At 41.9% G+C, this 19,942-nt stretch overlaps 1 protein-coding gene across 2 annotated transcripts in view; it reads right to left on the reverse strand.

The window, feature by feature from the left end:
* The window catches only part of Slc5a8 (solute carrier family 5 member 8), a 33,451-nt gene extending 20,991 nt beyond the window's left edge, over positions 1–12,460 (reverse strand). The window contains exons 1-3 of one of the 2 annotated variants that reach the window (XM_090328493.1): positions 11,742–12,460; positions 5,832–5,897; positions 3,510–3,561 (exon numbers count right to left, since the gene is read on the reverse strand). In XM_090328493.1, coding sequence (XP_090184619.1) covers positions 3,510–3,561; positions 5,832–5,897; positions 11,742–12,092 — 469 coding nt within the window. In that variant the 5' untranslated portion in view covers positions 12,093–12,460. The remainder of the gene's footprint in view (positions 1–3,509; positions 3,562–5,831; positions 5,898–11,741) is intronic. The other variant, XM_090328494.1, reaches the window with a different exon arrangement.
* Positions 12,461–19,942: the final 7,482 nt, after the last annotated feature.

Below are 19,942 nucleotides of genomic sequence, written 5' to 3' on the forward strand. Positions count from 1 at the left end.
CCACCACCACCACCACCACCACAACAACAACAACAAATAGACCAATAGAATAAAAGACCTAGAAATAACCTCACACATTACATAAAGATGACTTTCTAAAAGTAAATGCCAAAATAACATATATTAGGGAAAAGACAACAAAAACTGTTGGGAAAAGTGGACACTAGATTCCTATCTCTCTACTTGTACTAAAATCAACTCAAAGTGGACCAAAGACTTTAATGTAAAATCTGAAACTTTGAGAAATTTCTGAAGGGAAACATAGGAGAAACACTAGAAGACAAAGGCATGCAATAACTACTTTATCATGACTTCAGGAGCCCATCAAATAAGCAAGGATTAACAAAATGGGATTGTATTAAGTTAAAAAAAATCTTCTGCACAGCAAAGCTATTACAGTAAAGAGAGAGCCTACTTAGTCTTTGCCAGCTACTTATCTGAGAAGGGATTCATAACAAGAATATAAAAGGAACTCAAAAAGTTAAACTCCAACAAAAGAACCAACAATCAAAGTAACAACTGGACCAATGCATAAATTAAAAGATAAAGTACAAATGGCCAATAATTACTTGAAGAAATAGTTCATATCCCTAGCCATAAAGAAAATACCCATCAAAATGGTATTGAGATTTGTTTTCACCATAGTCAGAATGGCTAGTTTCAAGAAAACAAACAATAGATGCTGATGAAAATGCTGGAACAAAGGAATCCTTACACACCGTTGGTGAGAATGTAAATTAGTCCAGCCATTATGGAAAGCAATATGAGATTTCTCAAAAACGAATAACAGATTAGATCTGTAGATACTGTTTGGGGGCATATAGCCAAAGGGGTGGAAGTCAGGTCCAACAGACACACCTACACACCGATGTTTACTGTAACACTAATCCAAATAGCCAGGCTATGAAATCAGCCTGAATGCCCTTCATCGGATACAATGTATAAAGTAAGTACAGTGTATGTATACACAATGGTATATTATTTACCCATAAAGAACAATGAAACTATGTGATTTGCAGGAAAGTGGATGGAAGCAGACATCATATTGTTAAGAAAAACAAGCTTTCAGAAGGACAAAGATCAAATATTTTCTCTCGTGCAGAATTTACACCCAGATTATATGTGTAGTTGCATGATTCTAGGATTGTTTGGGGAGACGTGGGGGAAGGGAAAGAGAAAGAGAATGATGCTGGTGAATGATTCTGAACTACATTGACTTTAGGAATGCAAACGCTGTAAGAACACACATGGAAAGCTGCAGAGGGGCTAAGGAAAGAAAGTGGGTGCTTATGAGCCCAGTTGAAATACAACTGTGAAATCCTGGACAATTATATACATAATGACAAGTAAGAGGTAAAACTGTCTTTATTTATGTAAAGCATGAAAACTCTTATGAGATTTTTCCAAGACCAACTTGAATTAAAAAGTAAGTTTAAGTTGGATGCCAGTGGCTCATGCTTGCCTTCCTAGCTACTCAGTGAAGCTGAGATCTGAGGACCACAGCTCAAAGCCAGCCTGGGCAAAAAAGATATGCCTCCTTCCATCCTTCCCCCAGACTCATCTCCAAGTAATCACTCACCAAAAAGAGAAAGAGAGGGGGTGGGAGGGAGAGAAGTGGAGCTGTGGCTCAAAGTGGTCTAGCCCTAGCCTTGAGCAATAGGGAGTGTCCAGGCCCTGAGTTCAAGTCTCACGACCAAAAACTAAATAAATAAATTGAGTTGAATGCTAGTGACTCATGCCTGTAATTCTAGCTACTAGGGAAGCTGAGATGTGAAGATGGTTCAAAGTCAGCTGGGGAAGAAAAACTGTGAGACTCCAAGTAGCCAGCAAAAAAGCCAGAAGTGAAGCTGTTATTCCAATTTTGTAAAGTCATGATGAAATATGGAGGAAATGATACAACATTTGAGATTTACAGAAAAAAAAATAACCAAATGGCAGAAATGGACAACAAACTAAAATTGATCATGAGTTAGGAATAATTCTCTCTTCTTCTTCTCCAAGAATAATTCTCTCTTCTTCTCTTCTTCTTCCTTCTTTCTTCTTTCTTCCCCTCCCCCCCACTTTTTTTTGCCAGTCCCGGGGCTTTTGCTCAGGGCTTGGGCACTGTCTCATAGCCTCTTTGTACGCAAGGCTAGAACTTTATCACTTCAGTCACAGTGCCACTTTGGAATTTTTTTTTTTTTGAGTAGTTTAGTGGAGATGAGAGTGTCATGAGGACTTTTCTGCCTAGGCTGGCTTTGAACTGCGATCCTCACATCTCAGTGTTTACAGGATTGGCTCTGGAAAGTATTAAGTTCTGATTCAGTAAAAGAAGGTTTTCATCAGCATCTGTTGCACACTAAATACTGTGGCTGTGCCTGCATGACTGTATTGGTCACAGCAAAGACACAATTGATATTCCAGCCTTCAGAATATAGTCCCTCTGGTTCTAGTGTGGAAGACAATGGTTATATAGCCTTGTAAGAACAGAACCCCTAGCCTGAGATGTAGCTCAGTGGCAGAGGGCTTGCCTAGCATGTGCAACAACCCGGGTTCGATCCTCCTCCGTACCAAAGAAAGGAAAGACAAAAAAAAATACAGTTATAAAACAAACAAAAGAATAAACTCCTTGATTTTTTTTCACAGATTAAAACCAGTGGTCTGATTATGCCCAGAACTATATTCTATAACTCTAACAATTTTCACTACACTTCAAGTCAATAGGTAACTTATAAAGTCCATAGCTGCTTTCTGAACATGTGAAATGATCCGTTCTTGATCTTGGTTATATTGCCCTGGAACATGCCTGCAACTCAGGAGTGAAGAGCACTTCATGTAATGGACTTCCTTTTCATAATGATGTTATCATACTGGGCAGACTGGGAGGTAAGAACTACCATACTTGTCCCAAGAGCAAGAAAATGAAATGTGGATTTAGTACAGTTTCTCCTCGTTATATGAATTCCAGGGATTGCACCATGTTTTTCTTAATCACCACAGAGTACATTTGTCCATTCCGTAAGGAAGTTCTAGAGATTACAAATCACTTCCAACTGATAAAAATTCAAAGGACATGGTGTTTCCCCTGCAGTCTCTTGAAGCCATGACTAACGGGAACTTTTGCCTCAATAAATGATTACATTTTCACAGTATTTTTAACTGTCCCGATCTAAAGACTGGAAGTAATCTCTTGATCAGCACACTCTTTATTTACAAGGACACCACAATCAGCTGTTCTTTTGTCACTGGGCGCATCCTGATGTTTTAACTGACTTGGGTATTTTCTCTAATATGGTTCATAACTGGTCATGAATTCAGCTTTTCTATTAACCAGCTGACATTTGAGAACTATCCATCTAGAAACTACAAGAAGTTAGAACAGACACTAAACACATCTTACTTCCTTTGTAAAGCTGATAGAGGTGACCGGATGCACCCTTCCATCCCTTTATCTTCTTCGAGAAAGAATAAGCCTTACTGAAAATGTACCCCAAGCCACAAGTGATTTCTTTGACCACCCTAAAATGTACCTTGATTCAAAGCCAGAGCAGGGGCATAAATAACAATTCCAGTGTACAAAATCTAGGAAAAAGAGGAGGAAAAAGCCAAGTGAGTTACATTAACAATAACATCCATGAATTTAGATGACTATAAAATAAATTAGTATTATTTCTCTAAAGTCAACAACAAAGTAGAATTTCAGGGGTTTTTGTTTTAGTTTTGGGTTTGTTTTTGTGGTTATTGAAGGACTTTAACACTTGAGCTCTTCAGAGCAAGGCTACCACTCTACCCCTGAGCCATAGCCCCACTTCCCATTATCTAGTGATTAAATGGAGATTAGGGTCTCCATTAGTGCCCGGGGGCTGGCTTTGAACTGAGATCCTCAGATCTCAGCCTCCTGAGTAGCTAGGATTACAGGCATAAGCCACTGTGTCTGGCTCTATAATTCTGTTTTTTCACTCTGTCCAGTGACTGCTTCAATTCAATCGGTCTTACAGTTCACTCTTTTTAAATGTAAAGGGGCAATACTGCAATTTTAAAACCAAGGCTTTTTGCTTGCTAGCCAACTTAAGCCCATGTTTCCAGCCCTTTATATTTTAATTATTTCTCAGATAGGGTCTCACACTTTATACTAAGACAGACTTTATATCAAAGTTCTCCTAGCTATGCTTCCAGAATGGCTGGGAATACCAATATGTACCACCATGGCCAGCTTATTTGTATGATGATAAGGTCTCATTATTTGTCTCCCAGGTCAACTTCAGTGATCCTCTCATATCTGCTTCCCAAGTAGTTGAGTTCACAGGCATAAGGCACCACTCAGTCCTACTATTCAACATTTTTTATTGTATTTTATTGTCGGGATACAATTACATTCATCAGGTAATGGGTACATTACTTCTTAAACCTTGACACCCTTTCTAATGTTTTTGTTCCCCTTTCCCTCCCCCCATTCCCTCCCAATCATCTTGTTTCCCCCCTTCCCTTCCCTATTTCAAATAAATAAATGGATTTACTTTAAAAAAAAAAAAAAAGCTTCCAAGGAGCTAGGAGTGTGACCTAGTAGTAGAGTGCTTGCCTAGCATGCACAAAGCCCTGGGCTCAATTCTTCAGTACCACATAGACAGAAAAAGCCAGAAGTAGTGCTGTGGCTCAAATGGTAGAGTTCTAGACTTGAGAAAGGACAGTACCCAGACCCTGAGTTCAAACCCCAGGACTGGAAAAAAGAAAGCTTCCAAGCAAGCATATATGTTTCTTCCTGTCTTCCTGTCAGTTTTTTTCATATCTATTACTTATGATGTTGCAAAAAAATACCGTGGAACTCCCATACAACTTGTTTTCCAATGTTAGCATCCCCGCTGTCAGTCACTAGAGCTCCCTCAAATATTTTTGTCATCTAATATTGCCATTACTGTCACCATCATCTAGGCAGAGAAGATGAGAACATATCCTAAGTCAACATATCAGTTGTTTGACCAATAGAATATTACATTTTATTTTTCTCTTGAGCTGGTCCTGGGGCTTGGATGTAGGGCATCACTCTTTCAACTTTCTTGTTCATGGCTGGCCTTCTACCACTTAAGCCATCCCTCCCGAATGGCTTTTTGCTGGTTAATTGGAAACAGAGTCTCAAGAACATTTTTTCCAGGCTGACATTAAACCAAGGTCCTCCAGTCTCAGCTTCTTGAATAGGTAGGATTATAGGTTTAAGCCACCAATACCTGGCTACTACAATCCTGACACTCACTTAAACTGCTCTGTTTTTCCAGGAAGCAAAGCATTTGTTGCAACACTGTTTAACAATCTTAAAGTATAAAGGTGTAGTGACAAGTGTGTTTTTTTTTCTTTTTCATTTCCTCATATTTTCAACATCCTTTTTCCTCTTTTTAAAAACAGGCTCTTTCCAAGTTGATCTTGAACTCATAATTATCCTGCCTCTGCCTCCTGAGTATTATGATTATAGACATATATCAATCACTACACCGTGCTCAACCTCTCTTCTTTATCTTTCGTATGTTCCCAAGTAAGATTCATACCGATACCAGTGATTAAAAATATTGCCTAAGACTGGGCATGGTGGCTCATGCCTGTAATCCTAGCTACTCAAGAGGCTGAGATCTAAGGATCTCGCTTCAAAGCCAGCCTGGGCGCTAAAGACCATGAGATTCTTATCTCCAATTAACCACTAGAAGAAAGAAAAAAGTGGTGGTGTGTGTGACTCAAGGCATAGGGAGGTAGTCTTGAGCTGAAGAGCTCAGGGACAGCACCCAAGCCCAGAGTCCAAGCCCCATGACCCACTTTAAAAAAATCCATATGGCAAAAGATAAAATAAGTAATGGAAAGCTACTCACAGTTTGAACAATGAAGAACACTGTTCCACAGAGACGAATAAATCTGTTAAATCGAAGTTCTAAGTACTGTGGTCAAAAAAGAAAAGCAGTTATGTGAATTCTTTGGATAATAGTTTTTTCCCTAAAAGTTTAAGCAGTAAAGGGCTTTTGTACTGTTTTCACATCCTTATAATTTTATTTCTTTATGTGTGGTAAATTGCCTTTTATTTAGAGTACAATTCGGGAGATTTGAACACAGAAGTAAATTTGTGTACCCCTATCACTAGGGCACAGAATAGCACCATCCTGCCTCCCCCGTCTCCACACACTTCCTTATCACTGAACCCTACCGGGAACTGATTTATTCCCTAGCTATAATTCTGAACAATCCTGAAAGACTAGGAAATGGTTTTGTATTCTGGTTTGTTTGGTTTGGTTTTCAGAGTAAGCAGTCTGTTGTTTTCTCCCTTCTCTCAATATATGTCCATTTCATTGGCTTCACTGGGAGAATTAACCTTCTCCTATTGCAGCAATGCTGATGAAATTGTCCGAATGCCCTGCCTTTCCTGAATAAGAGGAGATCACATGACTCTATGGCAACCAATTATGAGTCTTTTCCCAATGTGAGGCCAGATGCTAAGTAAAGTGATTGGAGCAGATGATGGAGGCAGGGAGTTGAGATGCTGCCATATTCTTTCCAGAATCTGCTCACTTATCTTCTCACCCATTGCATACCCTACTATTATATACACATATTTTTTTGTTTACCTGAATCATCCAGGTCAATGTTTTGTTGTTGTTTTGCTCAGTTTTATTTTGTTTTGAAACAAGTTTCTCTATGTAGCCTACAGTGGCTTCAAACTTGTGATCCTTTTGGAATGTTTTTGTTCCAAGTCAAGACTTTAACCATTTCTCTACTCCCCTTGAAAGCAGCTATGTCTTATAGTACAATATGCTTATTTCCTATCAGTCGAGTCAGGATTCTTGGAGCTAAGGTTTGAGATGTTCTTTAACTTGAATATTATGACCACATGTTATGGAGATTAACAAGAGTCTTGTCACAACGCAGAAGAAAAATGAAAAACTGGCAATAAGGAATACTCAAAGGGAAAGACATGAGATATTTTCTGCCCTACCCATCTCAGCTCATGCATGAAGATTACTTGCTGGGTGCCTTGTCTTCCCGATAACTCTGAAGCAAGCCCAGGTTGGAGAAGACAGCAAGGTTATAACCTAACTGTTGGCAGAGCCATGACACAAATTTAGAACCTCTGATTCTAGAATCTGTGCACATAATCACATGAATAAGTACAGTCTAGCCATGTGTTTAGGACTCAGTGAGTAGGTGACACTGGAATGTGATAGGGCCCTCCAAAATATCTTATGGATAAGAAATAGACAAAATAGTATAGGATCCTAGGAGTTGCATTCCAGCCCCTAACCCAGTTCCACTTCTGATTCAGAAGCTTGAGGCTGTTACTTTCCATGTCGCACATTCCTTCTTTTATAATGAACATAACAGTAGTAATTATTTCCTATTTGGAAGATTTTGGAGACCATTGCAAGGCATTAATGGATGATATGGTAAACTCAAGATTAAGCTATTAACAAGTTAGATTCAAATCCATGGGCATTCTGAATTAACACATGTCAGAATCATTCAAGGACATTTTGAAAGATGTTTTAGAGACAGCAAGACCTTCTAAAGCCTATAAACAAGACCATTGGATGGAGAATCATTTTAGCAAATCTCTGTTACACATGCATGGCCATGCATAAACAGAAGCCTTTTCTTTTTTCAGGCAATTCTAGCTCTTTGAATGGCTAGAAACTAAAAAAAAAAAAAAACAAACTACGAGTAAAAGTGAACTAAATTGTTTAGTTGACCTAAATAATTGATAAAACACTTGCACAGATGGGTATATCTATACATACATGTGTATGTATAATATGTATATGTGTATGTATGATCAGCTAATCTAAAAATCACTATGCTGCCAGGCTAGGAGTTTGGCCTAGTGGTAGAGTGCTTCCCTAGGATGCACGAAGACCCGGGTTCCATTCCTCAGTACTACATACATAGAAAAAGCTGGAAGTGGTGCTGAGGCTCAAGTGGTAGAGTGCTAAGCCTTGAGAAAGTCCAAGGACAGTGCTCAGGCCCTGAGCCCAAGCCCAGAACTGGCCAAAAAAAAAAAAAAAAAAGAAAAAGAAATCACTATGCTTACATTCACCCAAGACCAAGCTGCGATAGATCCAAGAAATCTGTGACTGTGTCAGCCACTGGTACTGTACTCACGGCAGAAGAAATGCCTAGAGGCTTAACCCAAAGTTCAAGTCTCTGTTCAGTAGCTCAGAGAATAGTTCCAGAATTGACAGACAACGCTACAGAATACTACCAGATGCGCACAGTCAACTGAGATCTCTCATAGTCCTCAGGATACTAGATAACTTTGGGTCACTAAGATTACTGTGGATTAAAAAGAATTTAAAATTTACTTTAAATAAATTTCCTCAAACACACAAATTCAGTTGGAACAAGATGGACCCTACAAAAAACAACAAATTATATTGGGTTTCTTGTCAGTCTGGAAATTACTAAACACCTCTCAAGTTCAGGTCTACTTTACTTTTCAATGTACTACTACTTTTCTTTTGCCAGTCCTAGGGCTTGAACTCAGGGCCTGAACACTGTTCTTAGACTTTCTCAAGGTTAGAGCTCTACCACTTGAGCCAGAGTGCCACTCCTGGCTTTTTCTGTGTATATGGTACTGAAGAATTAAACATGCTAGGCAAGCACTCCACCACTAGGCCACACTCCTGGCCCCTGCTACTACTTTTTTTTTTTAAAGCACTCTACTACTGAGCTATATCCACAACCCATAGCCTGGCAGTCTAAAGACAATCATAAACAGATTAAAAAGAATTGTGATCAGGTGACTTTTAGCTATCGAAATACAAATATGGAGCTTCTATAGTTGAGCAAGAATGCCATGGGAGCCTTAGCTCATGGCTGGATTTCACATTCTGTATAGCAGGAAACCATAAATACACTATTCCATAAGAAACACTTTGTCATCACCAATTGATAGCAGTAACCCATGTTGTCCCTAACTGTCTAGCAACCCTGTTTAATATCTATAATTCATTTACTAAATTCACTTACTCTGAACCACTTCCATGGTCCTCTCTGCACAGGCATTCGCCCTTCTCAGGACTATAACAGACCCACTAGAACTTTCAGAAGCAACCACTGTGTTTCCACACTGCTGTACATTGCTCCTGATAGCTTAACTTGCTCTTGAGTTTCTGCCAAATCAGGTTCCTACAGTGTCTCAATGTTTTCAAAGTGTGGAGTCAGATAATCAGCATGTAGACCAGTGGCCAGTATGTATTAAACATTTAAAAGTGTGAAGCATCATGTTTTAGCTGGACTCTCTGCTAAGGTACCTCCCCTCACTGAATGCCTCTGATAAATCCGTCTCTCCTCAGGTTAATGTTGAAACTCCAAAGAGACACAGGTCAGTGATTATGAGATCAGCATTCATCGGGCAGGACTGAGCTCCTCTTGCCAGATTATTCAAGTGTGAAAATTGGTTAATTCAGAGCTGGGTGACTGGATCATCTGAAGATCCAATCAGGTAACTCATATAGGCAACATAAACCAGGAGTTCATATATGACAGGGCTGGAATATTCTTCACATCTGCTAATACATGTTCACATCTCCTTCAAACCAAGAACTCCCATCTGCCTTGTCCAGTCTCCATTGTGCATTTCTGATAAAGTCATACATTCCTCTGTTCAGAAGAAAGTAACTGCAAAGCTGAGCACTGGAGGCTCACATCTGCAATAGTAGCTACTCAAGTGGTTGAGATCTGGAGGAGAACAATTTGAGGCTAGTCCAGGCCAAAAAAAAAAAGTCCACAAGACCCCATCTCCAAAATGCTGGGCTTGAGTGGTAGCACACCAGCCAAGGGAGCAAGCCAATCAAGAGAAAGCAGAAAGTTCTGAGTTCAAACTTTGGCATAGGAAATTAATTCATTAATAACAAAAAAGTAATTAGAAACACAAACTTAGAAGAGAAATTACTAGAGAGCCAAGAGCTAAATGCTGGAATTCTGTGGCCACAGTCTTCTTAAACAAATCAGAATTTGGAATTTAAGTTGACTTTGCCTCCCCATTAAATTCTTAATTAATACATTTTAATAGTTTTGGTGTTGTTGTCATTTTAAAGAAAAGCAAAGCGGATAGTTGAATATAATCTTAGAAAGCCAGTTTGTTGCCGGGCACCAGTGACTCACACCTGCAATTCTAGCTACTCAGGAGGCTGAAATCTGAGGGTCACAGTTCAAAGCCAGGCCAGGCATGAAAGTCTGTGAGACTCTTATCACCAAAATTAACCACCAGAAAACTGGAAGTGGTGCCGTGGCTCAAGGGATAGAGTGTTAGTCTTGAGCTGAAGAGCTCAGGGACAGTGCCCAACCCAAAGTTCAAGTTCCATAACTGACAAAAAAAAAAAAAATAGCCAGTTTGTTACCTCCCATCAAAACAGAGTCCCTCCTGCTCTCTCCTGGACTGGTGACTGACCTCCTCCTGAAACCAGAGACAGAAAGACAGACAGACAGACAGACAGACAGACAGACAGACAGAGACACAGAAATCTCGAGAGAGACAGAGACAGACAGACAGACAGACAGACAGAGAGACCAGAGAGAGAGAGAGAGAGAGAGGGGAGGGCAATGCTAACCGCCTCAGGGTGCAGGGTGCTCAGGCCTGGTTGGCATCACTAGTGCCCAGGCAGAACTTGTTACAAGCACTCGATGTACCATTCCCCAGCACCAATTAAACCAACCTCGGAAGGAAACTACCTTCCAGGGACTCTGGCTTAGAGTGAACAAGGACATAAACTCTGTGACTTTGTCCATGGAACTCAAGAGTCAGGTTCTGGGTGAAAATGACCACTGAGGAGACTTGAACTGGGCCTCACGACTCCCTGTAGCTTTTACAGTAGCTTTACAGCCATTTTACAGCTTCTCCCACTTATCAGCTCTGGAACAGACTTAAGCCAAACTAGATGCAGGATTTCTAGCCTAAGCAGCACATAACAGGCACTGCTCCTTAATCGCCTTCCTATAGAAGGCTGCAACAGAACTGTTTAGGAATTGTGGGTTGGTGTGGGTGTGGGTGCGAGTTCTAGGAGTTGAACTCAAGGCCTGGGTGCTGTCTAGGAGTACACACACACACACACACACACACACACACACACACACACACACCATCCCCCCCACCCCTAAACACACACTTGTGCTCTACATCTTAAGCCACAGCATCACTTCTAACTTTTTGGTTGCTACTTGAACCCTGTCCTGCATAGCCAGGATGATAGGTCTGTGCCTGTTGAGGAATTCTCACTGCTAATTTTCCCAGTGACCCCCAACACCATCATAACCACCGCAAGAATTATGGCTAATCTTTGTCCAGTATGCACTCCTTCTGAGGGGCCCTATTCTAAAAGCTACACCTAACTAACATCATCTCATTTAATCCATCCAGCAACTGGACGAATAGATGGGGTGATTTTCCTTTATTGTTATTTTTATTTTGTTTTAATTTTGAGATGAAGAAAGCGATCCAAAAGGCTATTTCAATCATGGTCCCACGCTCAAAGCTCCATGCAACTTCTGGATCAAAAGCTACTTAACTGAGCATCTGCCAATGGGTAGGGAAGGATGGTGTGAATTCCCTCCCTAGTGTCCTGGAAAAGGGAATGGCCACTGTGACCCCAGAATCAAAGATATTAGAAAGTAGAAAGGCGGGCGCCAGTGGGGGGGAAGCAAATCCCTCTTCCAGGACAGGCTGGAGGAGAAGTGGCGGGATGAAGCCGGCGGTCGCCGGGGACTCCCGCTCGGCCTCCCGCGTCCCCCGCCGATACCTCGTAGGTGCTCGTGATCCCCAGTTTGTAGAACACCGGGAGGAAGATCTCGGCACTGATGACCACCATTAAAAAGTAGGTGATGGCGAAGATGCTGAAGATGGCTCCAAAGCGGTAGACCTCGGAGGGAGTGCCGAGCACGGTGACGGCCGACATGAAGCTGGCGGTGAGGGACAGCGCCACGGGCACGGCGGTCATGCTGCGCCCCCCCATCAGGAAGTCCTTGGAGGTCTGCTGGCCGCCCCCCGCCAGGGCGTAGTACACGCCGATGGCGGCCGAGATGAGCAGCATGCCCGCGAACACCACGTAGTCCCACACCACGAAGCCGCCGATGTCCCGCCGCGCATCCATGGCCGCGGGTGCGGAGTGGGCTCGGTGCCCTGCGCGCACCCAAGGTGAGGGCGGAGAGGGCGCGGGGGGCGGGGGGCGTGCAAGGAGAATGCACCCCGCGACGCGCACCGGGACCCGGGACTCCGCGACGCGCACCCGGGACCCCGCGACGCGCACCGGGACCCCGCGACGCGCAGCCTGGGTGCCGGCTCTGCGCTGGCCGCGGCCTCTACTTCCTTGGCTTTGCTTGAAACAAAACCCAGGGCGCAGGGGTGTGGCGTCCTGCGGCGACCAGAGGCGTCTTCCAGGCGTCGCCTAGGTGTCCGCCCTGGCCCCTGAGCGCAGCGCCCAGGTAAGGAGCTCAGTCCCTCCCCCGCTGGCCCCGGAACCCCCTGCGCCCCTCTGCCATCCGTAGAGCCCCCCTCAAACCTCGGGACTCCAGGGTTCCGTGCTCCGCCCCTGAGAGCTCTCCGACCCCCCCCCCCCGCACTGCCAGGTGTGGGGTGGCCCCGGGGAATCACCGCTGGGAGGCTGGGGACCCGTGGGCAGGTGACAAAGGAAGCCCCAAAGAATCCCCAGGGAGCAGATTTTATCCTAAATGACACGTGGGGAGAGCGGGGGAGGAGGGCAGGAGGTGGGGAGAGTGCAGGTCAAAGAACAATTATCAGGCCTTGAAGTTCAGCTTTCCAGTTCAACAGTTCAGGTTCGTACAGGAAAATGTGGTGTGGAGATTTTCAGATCGTCCTTATGTGATGAGTTAATGGGTGATGGGAGTGACACGTGCAGAGAGAGTCCAGAGTCTGTCCTTAAAGCCGGTGGGAAGGAGAGAAAGAACTTTGTGCTGTTGCTTGCTGTAAACTTTTTTCTAAAGCTGCTTACAGTCTGTCTGATCCCTTGGAGTGGGGGTGGGGGGTGATGAATGGTATTTAATGTTAAGGCCTCTGAGACACCAGTATGCCTGACACCTTTGCCAATAACCAGTGTCAAGTTTCTCAAGCAATATTTTGATTATCTTTACATCATTGTACAAAGGAGTTGCCATTCTGTTTAGGGATACAGTGCATCGTGATCAATGTCATCTCTTTCACCATTCTCACTCATCCCTTTCCACCCCACCCCTTCGCTCACTTTTCTGAATTTTCTAGGATATACATTAAATTCTTGACGCATTTTGCCTCCCCCTTCTTCTCTTTGCATGCCTTAGTGTAATTTTTTCTATTAGTCTGAGATAGGAATCATCTCCATTTCTTCAAAATGGACACAAGGATGAAGTCACTTGCCCTAGCAAATGGTGGAAATGTTTCTCAGTTCAGGTCCAATTTCAGAATTTGTTCTTTTAATCATTATGCTGTATTCTACCAAAACCACAGCAGGTGCACAGGTGGCCCCTTAACATTCTTGAAAGCATACCAGAGAAAAAGATGATTTCTTGGGCCAGTATGTAGGATGTATTTTAAGTATCTTAACTTTGAAATATTGCTAACAACCAGTATATTTCACCCATAAATATGATTTTTGAATTTTCTTCTAAAATAAACCCCTTCATACAGATGTGTCTGATCATAGATCTGTTTCAGGTTTTTCTTGATCATTTTCATATATCTTCATAATTTATCAGTCAATCTTTGGTAAGCAGATGCATAATGCTTTTAGCCCTGTGAAGTGTGTGAAGAAAACTGTGTCAACTTTTTTAATATAAACTACCAATAGTTGCATGTAGTTTTAAGAGGGAACTAGAAGCTAAATCTGAGTGATTCAGTCACTGAAACAAAAATGTGATTTGAAGTTATATCTCAGTCATTTAAATTTGCTGCAAGCATATGTCACACACCTTTACTGTGTGTGCATGTGTATGTGCGTGTGTGTGTGTGTGTCAATTTGTAAGAATGATATACAGAGGAAGCCAATTTGACTTCTAGGAATTGGATCTGCTACTGAAAAACAGGGGCGTGTGTGTGTGCGTGTGTGTGTGTGTGTGTGTGTGTGTGTGTGTGTGTGTGTGTACTGGAGCTTTAACTCAGGGACTGAGCCTTTGTCCCTGAGCTATTTTTGTCAAGGCCATAGCTCCACTTGTGGGTTTTTGGTGGCTAATTGGAGATAAGTCTCACGGGCTTTTCAAAGTATGCTGGCTTCAAACTGAGTAGCCAGGATAAGCAGGCATGAGCTACCAGCATTTGGCTTGAAATAAGAAAAAAAAAAAAAAAAGGTTAATCACCGTAGCACTGGAAAACTACTATTTAAGTAAAACTTTCTTTGCACATCTAGAATGCAAGCCAGAACTACAGGCAACTAATAACCAGCACATTTCTGAATTCATTTTGAGTCAGACCAACTATCCCTGAGCTCTTCAGTTCAAGGCTACTGCCCTACCCCTGGGCCTGGGTGTTGTCCCTGTGTTCTTCAGCTCAGGGCTACCACCCTACCCTTGAGCCACAGCGCCACTTCCGGTTTTCTAGTGGTTTAGTGGAGATAAGAGTCTCCCGGACTTTAGTGCCAGGTCTGGCTTTGGACCATGATCCTCAGAGCTCAGCCTCCTGAGAAGCTAGGATTACAGGTATGGGTCACCACACCCAGCTCATGATATTTTCTTAAATTTCTTGTTTAAAGAATCCTAGGAGAATGTATTTTATACTTTTCCTGACTTCTTTGAAATCATGTTCCCATTCCTTATCCCTTAGAATTTTTCCATAGGAAAAACTGGTTATTTTTCTAGTAATCATCTTAAGTGCAAAAGCAATTTCTAAGCTTAATCTTGCCCTCCATCTTACTGTTCTTTTTTCAGATTCCTAATTTTGGTTAGTGAAATATTATGGTCACAAGATTTGCATAGATCCAAACCTTCCTGGACTGAGTAGTATTTTTCCTTGTTTTTCCCCTTGCCTGGCCCTCACACAGTCTCGCAATGAAATACTATCATAACAACTACAGATTCCAGTATCCACTATATCCAGGACTCTTTCATCTTTCATACCAAATATGGTATTATTCATGAGAACATTCTTTCTCCAAATTCTCTTCACATGTAGAAGTTTCTTCTGTAGAACCTCATTAATTATTTTGAAAATTAAGCATTTAGAAGGGATAAGATGGACAAATGGGAGCCAGGAGTTTGGCGTAGTGGTAGTGTGCTTGCCTAGCATGCACAAAGACCCAGGTTTGATTCCCTGGTACCACATATATAGAAAAAGCTGGAAGTGGTGATGTGGTTCCAGTGGCAGAGCACTAGCCTTGAGAAAGCCCAAGGACAGTGCCCAGGCCCTGAGTTCAAGCCCCAGGACTGGCACACACACACAAAAAGGATTGATAAATAGTGGTGACTAAAATGGAAAAGGAATAGATTGTTCTCATTGCTATCATAGTTTATGCAAGGACAGAATCTGGTCCAGTAATACTTAAATTTTCACCAGGAGACACCCATCCACACATCTGGGAACAACCTCTCTCATTTTTCTCTTCCTCATATGACTCTTTCCCACTCATTAGTGCTCCCAAACCAGCATCTCCCACTGGAATCTTCCCTGTCATTTAAAACACTTTCAATAGTCAGGATTTCTCATGATATACGTTATCATTCCTAATTCTCCATGCTCCACAGCCAGATGTCTGTCTGTTGCCTCCTTTAGCCTATTTCTAATTCCCTAGCCTGCAAAGTAGCCAAGTATTACCATTATTTGGTCAAGAGTCTTAATTCAGAAGTATCTCAAGACGTTAACACAGGATTTAAAAGCTGCTTCTTTGTCTGCAATGCCAGTGGTACATGACTAGAAATGTGCACCCCACTGCTGATGAATCCTTAATTTAACGAACAAAATGTGGAGTCCAGTTAGAACCTTTGACTTCTAAGTCCCTAGAAAGAAAATCCTATTGGTAAGCTTAATCACATGTCCTTAGGCTTCTCAGCAAATCAGCCATGGCCAGACCATGGCTGTCATTATGGCTGCCCAGCATTGAGAGGGTGGGGAAGACCGGGTAACCATGTAGGACACGGATGAGTTGGCGAGCCTCTGAGTAACTCTTCCATTAATCACCCGTGTCTGGTGTCCGAAAGCTCTTTGGAAAGAGCTTGCTCAAACTTGTAAATCCCCAGATGCTGGCACCGTGTGTCACAGAAAAGAAATGCTAAACTTCTATTGAAACTATTTTACAATCCTTATCAGAAACTATTTTACAATCCTTATCAGAACGGAGAAATTCCCAAGGATTTCTAAACACAAAATTTGGAAATCCAGGTGTAATCTTAATGGACCCTGAATGTAGGCTTACCTATATGCTTTCCTCTCAAGAGGAAAAGCCTCTTTTGAGAGAAAAATGAAAGGAAAATATGCTTCTGACATAATTCCCTATTACCTTGGGCTATACCTTGAAATTACAATCACATTTTCTAGAGTATTCTGAGAAAATTATAGCACACATTTGTATCATTAATATATATGTCTACATATGTGTATATATAGATGCATATGTGTATATGTGAACCACAGACATGAGCTTGGTGTAAAATATACATCAGGATTATTAACTATATTGATTGATCCTTTTGCCAGTTTTGTGGCTTGAATTCAGGGCCTGGGTACTATCCTTGGCTTTCTCAAGGCTAATGCTCTACCACTTGAGCCACAGCACTGCTTCCAGCTGTTTCTATGTATGAAATACTGAGGAATTGATACCAGGTCTTTACCTCTAGGCCATCCTCCTGGCCCCATATATTGATTCATCTTTAACTCAAAGTAGATTTTGTTGGTTTTAGCCACAAAATACAAGTATAATATACTATTTCTGTATGCTCCATTGTAATTGACTCAAGCTTCTTTTTTTCTCATTTGAATTCCACAACTGTCTCCTAATTTATTTCCCTGACTTATAGTGTAGTTACCACATATGGATCTGATTGTAGCACTGCTTGCTCAAAATCTTCCACTTGCTTCCAAGATACTTGGGTCTTAAGCCTGATAGGCATATCCCTCTCAATCTAGAGTCTGGTCATCAGCGTTTTCACCTCTGGAATTCTTCACCCCAGAATTCGTTCCATTCTTTTTTTTTTTTTTTTTTTTTGCCAGTCCTGGGCTTGAGCTCAGGGCCTGAGCACTGTCCTTGGACTTTCTCAAGGCTAGAGCTCTGCCACTTGAGCCTTAGCACCACTTCTGGCTTTTTTCTATGTATATGGTACCAAGGAATCGAACCCGGGTCTTCATGCATGCTAGGCAAGCACTTTAACCACTAGGCCAAACTCCCGGCCCCCATTCCATTCTTTTTTAAAATTTATTTTTATTGTAAATGTGATGTACAGAGGGATTACAATTATGTAGGTCAGGTAATGAGTATATTTCTTTTTGAACAATGTCACCTCTTCCCTTGTTTTCTCCCAGGTTTTTCCCTCCTGACTCCTTTCCCCCACATGTTATTTAGTTAATTTTCAACATAGTGTCTAATGAATATCATTGCAGAAATTGGCCCTTTGTCCCACTATTTTTGTACTTCCTTTTACCCTCCCCCAAACATAAATTTACATTCAAGGCAAGTTTACAAAGAGGGGCCAGGAGTCTGGCCTAGTGCTAAAGTGCTTGCCTAGACCGGGTTTGATTCCTTGGCACCACAGACATAGAAAAGCTGGAAGTGGTGCTGTGGCTCGAGTGGTAGAGATCTAGCCTTGAGGAAAGCCCAAGGACAGTGCTCAGGCCTGAAATCAAGGTCAGGACTGGCAAAAAAAAAAAAAAAGAAATATACAAATTAAAAAACAATGACAAAAGGGGAAAAATAAAATGAAAACCACAAAAAGTAAAATCAAAACCCTCATTTCCAGTTTTTGGAGTTCATCTGGATAAACATCATTTTCTGTGACCATATACACATAGCTATTGAGCCTTTGTAATCATCGCCTCCCTTGGTCTCACTATGTGATAGTTTGGGCACATTCCACGGCTCTGTCACAGGGTCTTTATAATGCCATTCTCTTCCTGGAATGCTCTTTTACAGAACTCCCATGTCTTACTCTCTCACATCATTCTCCGGTTTCCTAAACTGTCCCTTCAGACCTGCCACACACTCATTTCCCTGGTTATTCCATGCAAGATCCAGCCTTTCTCATTCCAGCTCCACCTTCAACCATTCACCATTTCCCCTATGACTTTACACAACCCTGCTAGATAGCAAAGCATTATTGACAGTGAGTGTTGGTACAAGTAGATCAAATCACATTATTTAGTACCTCAGCTTTATTTTTCACATTAAAGATGATGGATTTGTGTTTCTTGAACCCAAGAAACCCACTGAACACATGGAGCATGAGCTACAATGTATCACTTGGCTTTCTTAGAATCATACAGGAATAACTTGTGATCTTCAGTGTTTCCTTAGAATACTCATGTGCAGCCAGGCATGGTAGCTCATCCCTATAATCCTAGCTATGCAGGAGGCGGAGATCTGAGGCTCAAGGTTCAAAGACAGCCAGGGCATGAAAGTCCCTGAGACTCTTACCTCCAATTAATCACCATAAAATCTGGAAATGGAGCTATGGCTCAAGTGATAGAGCACTAGCCTTGAGTAACAAAGCTCAGAGACAGTACCCAGGCCCTGATTCCAAGCCCCAGGACAGGTGCACGCACGCGCGCGCACACACACACACACACACACACACACACACACACACACACACACACACCCCACTTAGGGAAATAATCATCTTCTGTATGATGAAAATCAATGTCTTCATTATTCATCTTTTTTCATTAAGTATTAAATTACAAACACTGCTAACTACCTACAGAATAACTGTGTCAATTTTGAGCAATTGATTCTGTTTTAGCACAAGTGGGTCTTTATACTAAAATATCCATTTCAATATAAAGAAAAAAATCCCACTGAAAGTTTTGTTAGGTATTTTTTCAACCTAGATGATACACATTCCAGGAGCATTTATGGATGTTGTGCATTTCTTATTCATTTATGTATTTCATGTCTATTTCACTGGAGTACTAGTTCTGTGAGGAGAGTTATATTCTATTTAATATAGTATTTGGAGGGCTGAGGATATAGCTTAGTGGTAGCACTTGACTGGCTTGTGCTGGGTTCAATCCCTATTACTACCAAGGGGCAGTGGCAGAAGATGGGGAGAAGAAAAAGAACAATACTTGAACACATAGGCATTCAATAAGCAGGAACTAAATTGAGAATTTACTGGAGACTGTTTGCCAAGCATGCACAAGGTCCTGCATTCATAATCCCCAGTTCCACCAAAAAGTCAAATTGTCAATAAGAAAAGATTTTGTTGTATGTTAGAGAAACAGAAGCATGTATGGTTAATGACAATGGTTATGTTAAATGTACAAAAATATGTATTGGAGGAGAAAATCTAGAAATAATGATTATTAGAAAATTGTGATTGTATGGGTGATTTTCTGCTAAAATATTCAGATTCTTTAAAATGTTTCATTGTGGTTTTTGTTGTTAGTGTTGTTTTTGTCAGTCATGGGGCTTGAACTCTGGACCTGGGCACTGTCCCTGAGCTCTTCAGCTCAAGGCTACCTCTCTACCACTTGATCCACAAAAGAGTCTCAAGGATGTTTTTGTGCCTGAGCTGGCTTTGAACCATGTTTCTCAGGTCTTAGCCTCCTGAGTAGCTAGGATTACAGGCATGAGCCACCAGCACTTGGCAACCTTGTTTTAGTTATTTTTTTAAAATAAGATGCGTTGGGGCCTAGAGTGTGGCCTACTGGTATTGTGCTTGCCTAGCATACATGAAGCCCTGGGTTCAATTCTTTGGTACCATATACACAGAAAAGCTGGAACTTATGCTGTGGCTCAAGTGGTAGAGTACTAGCCTTGCAAAAGCTCAAGGACAATGCTCAGGCCCCCAGTTCAAGCCTTAGAACTGG

Source organism: Megascapheus bottae, chromosome 2 (genome assembly GCF_031878675.1).
Source record: "Megascapheus bottae isolate mThoBot1 chromosome 2, mThoBot2.hap1, whole genome shotgun sequence".
Classification (NCBI taxonomy): Eukaryota; Metazoa; Chordata; class Mammalia; order Rodentia; family Geomyidae; genus Megascapheus; species Megascapheus bottae.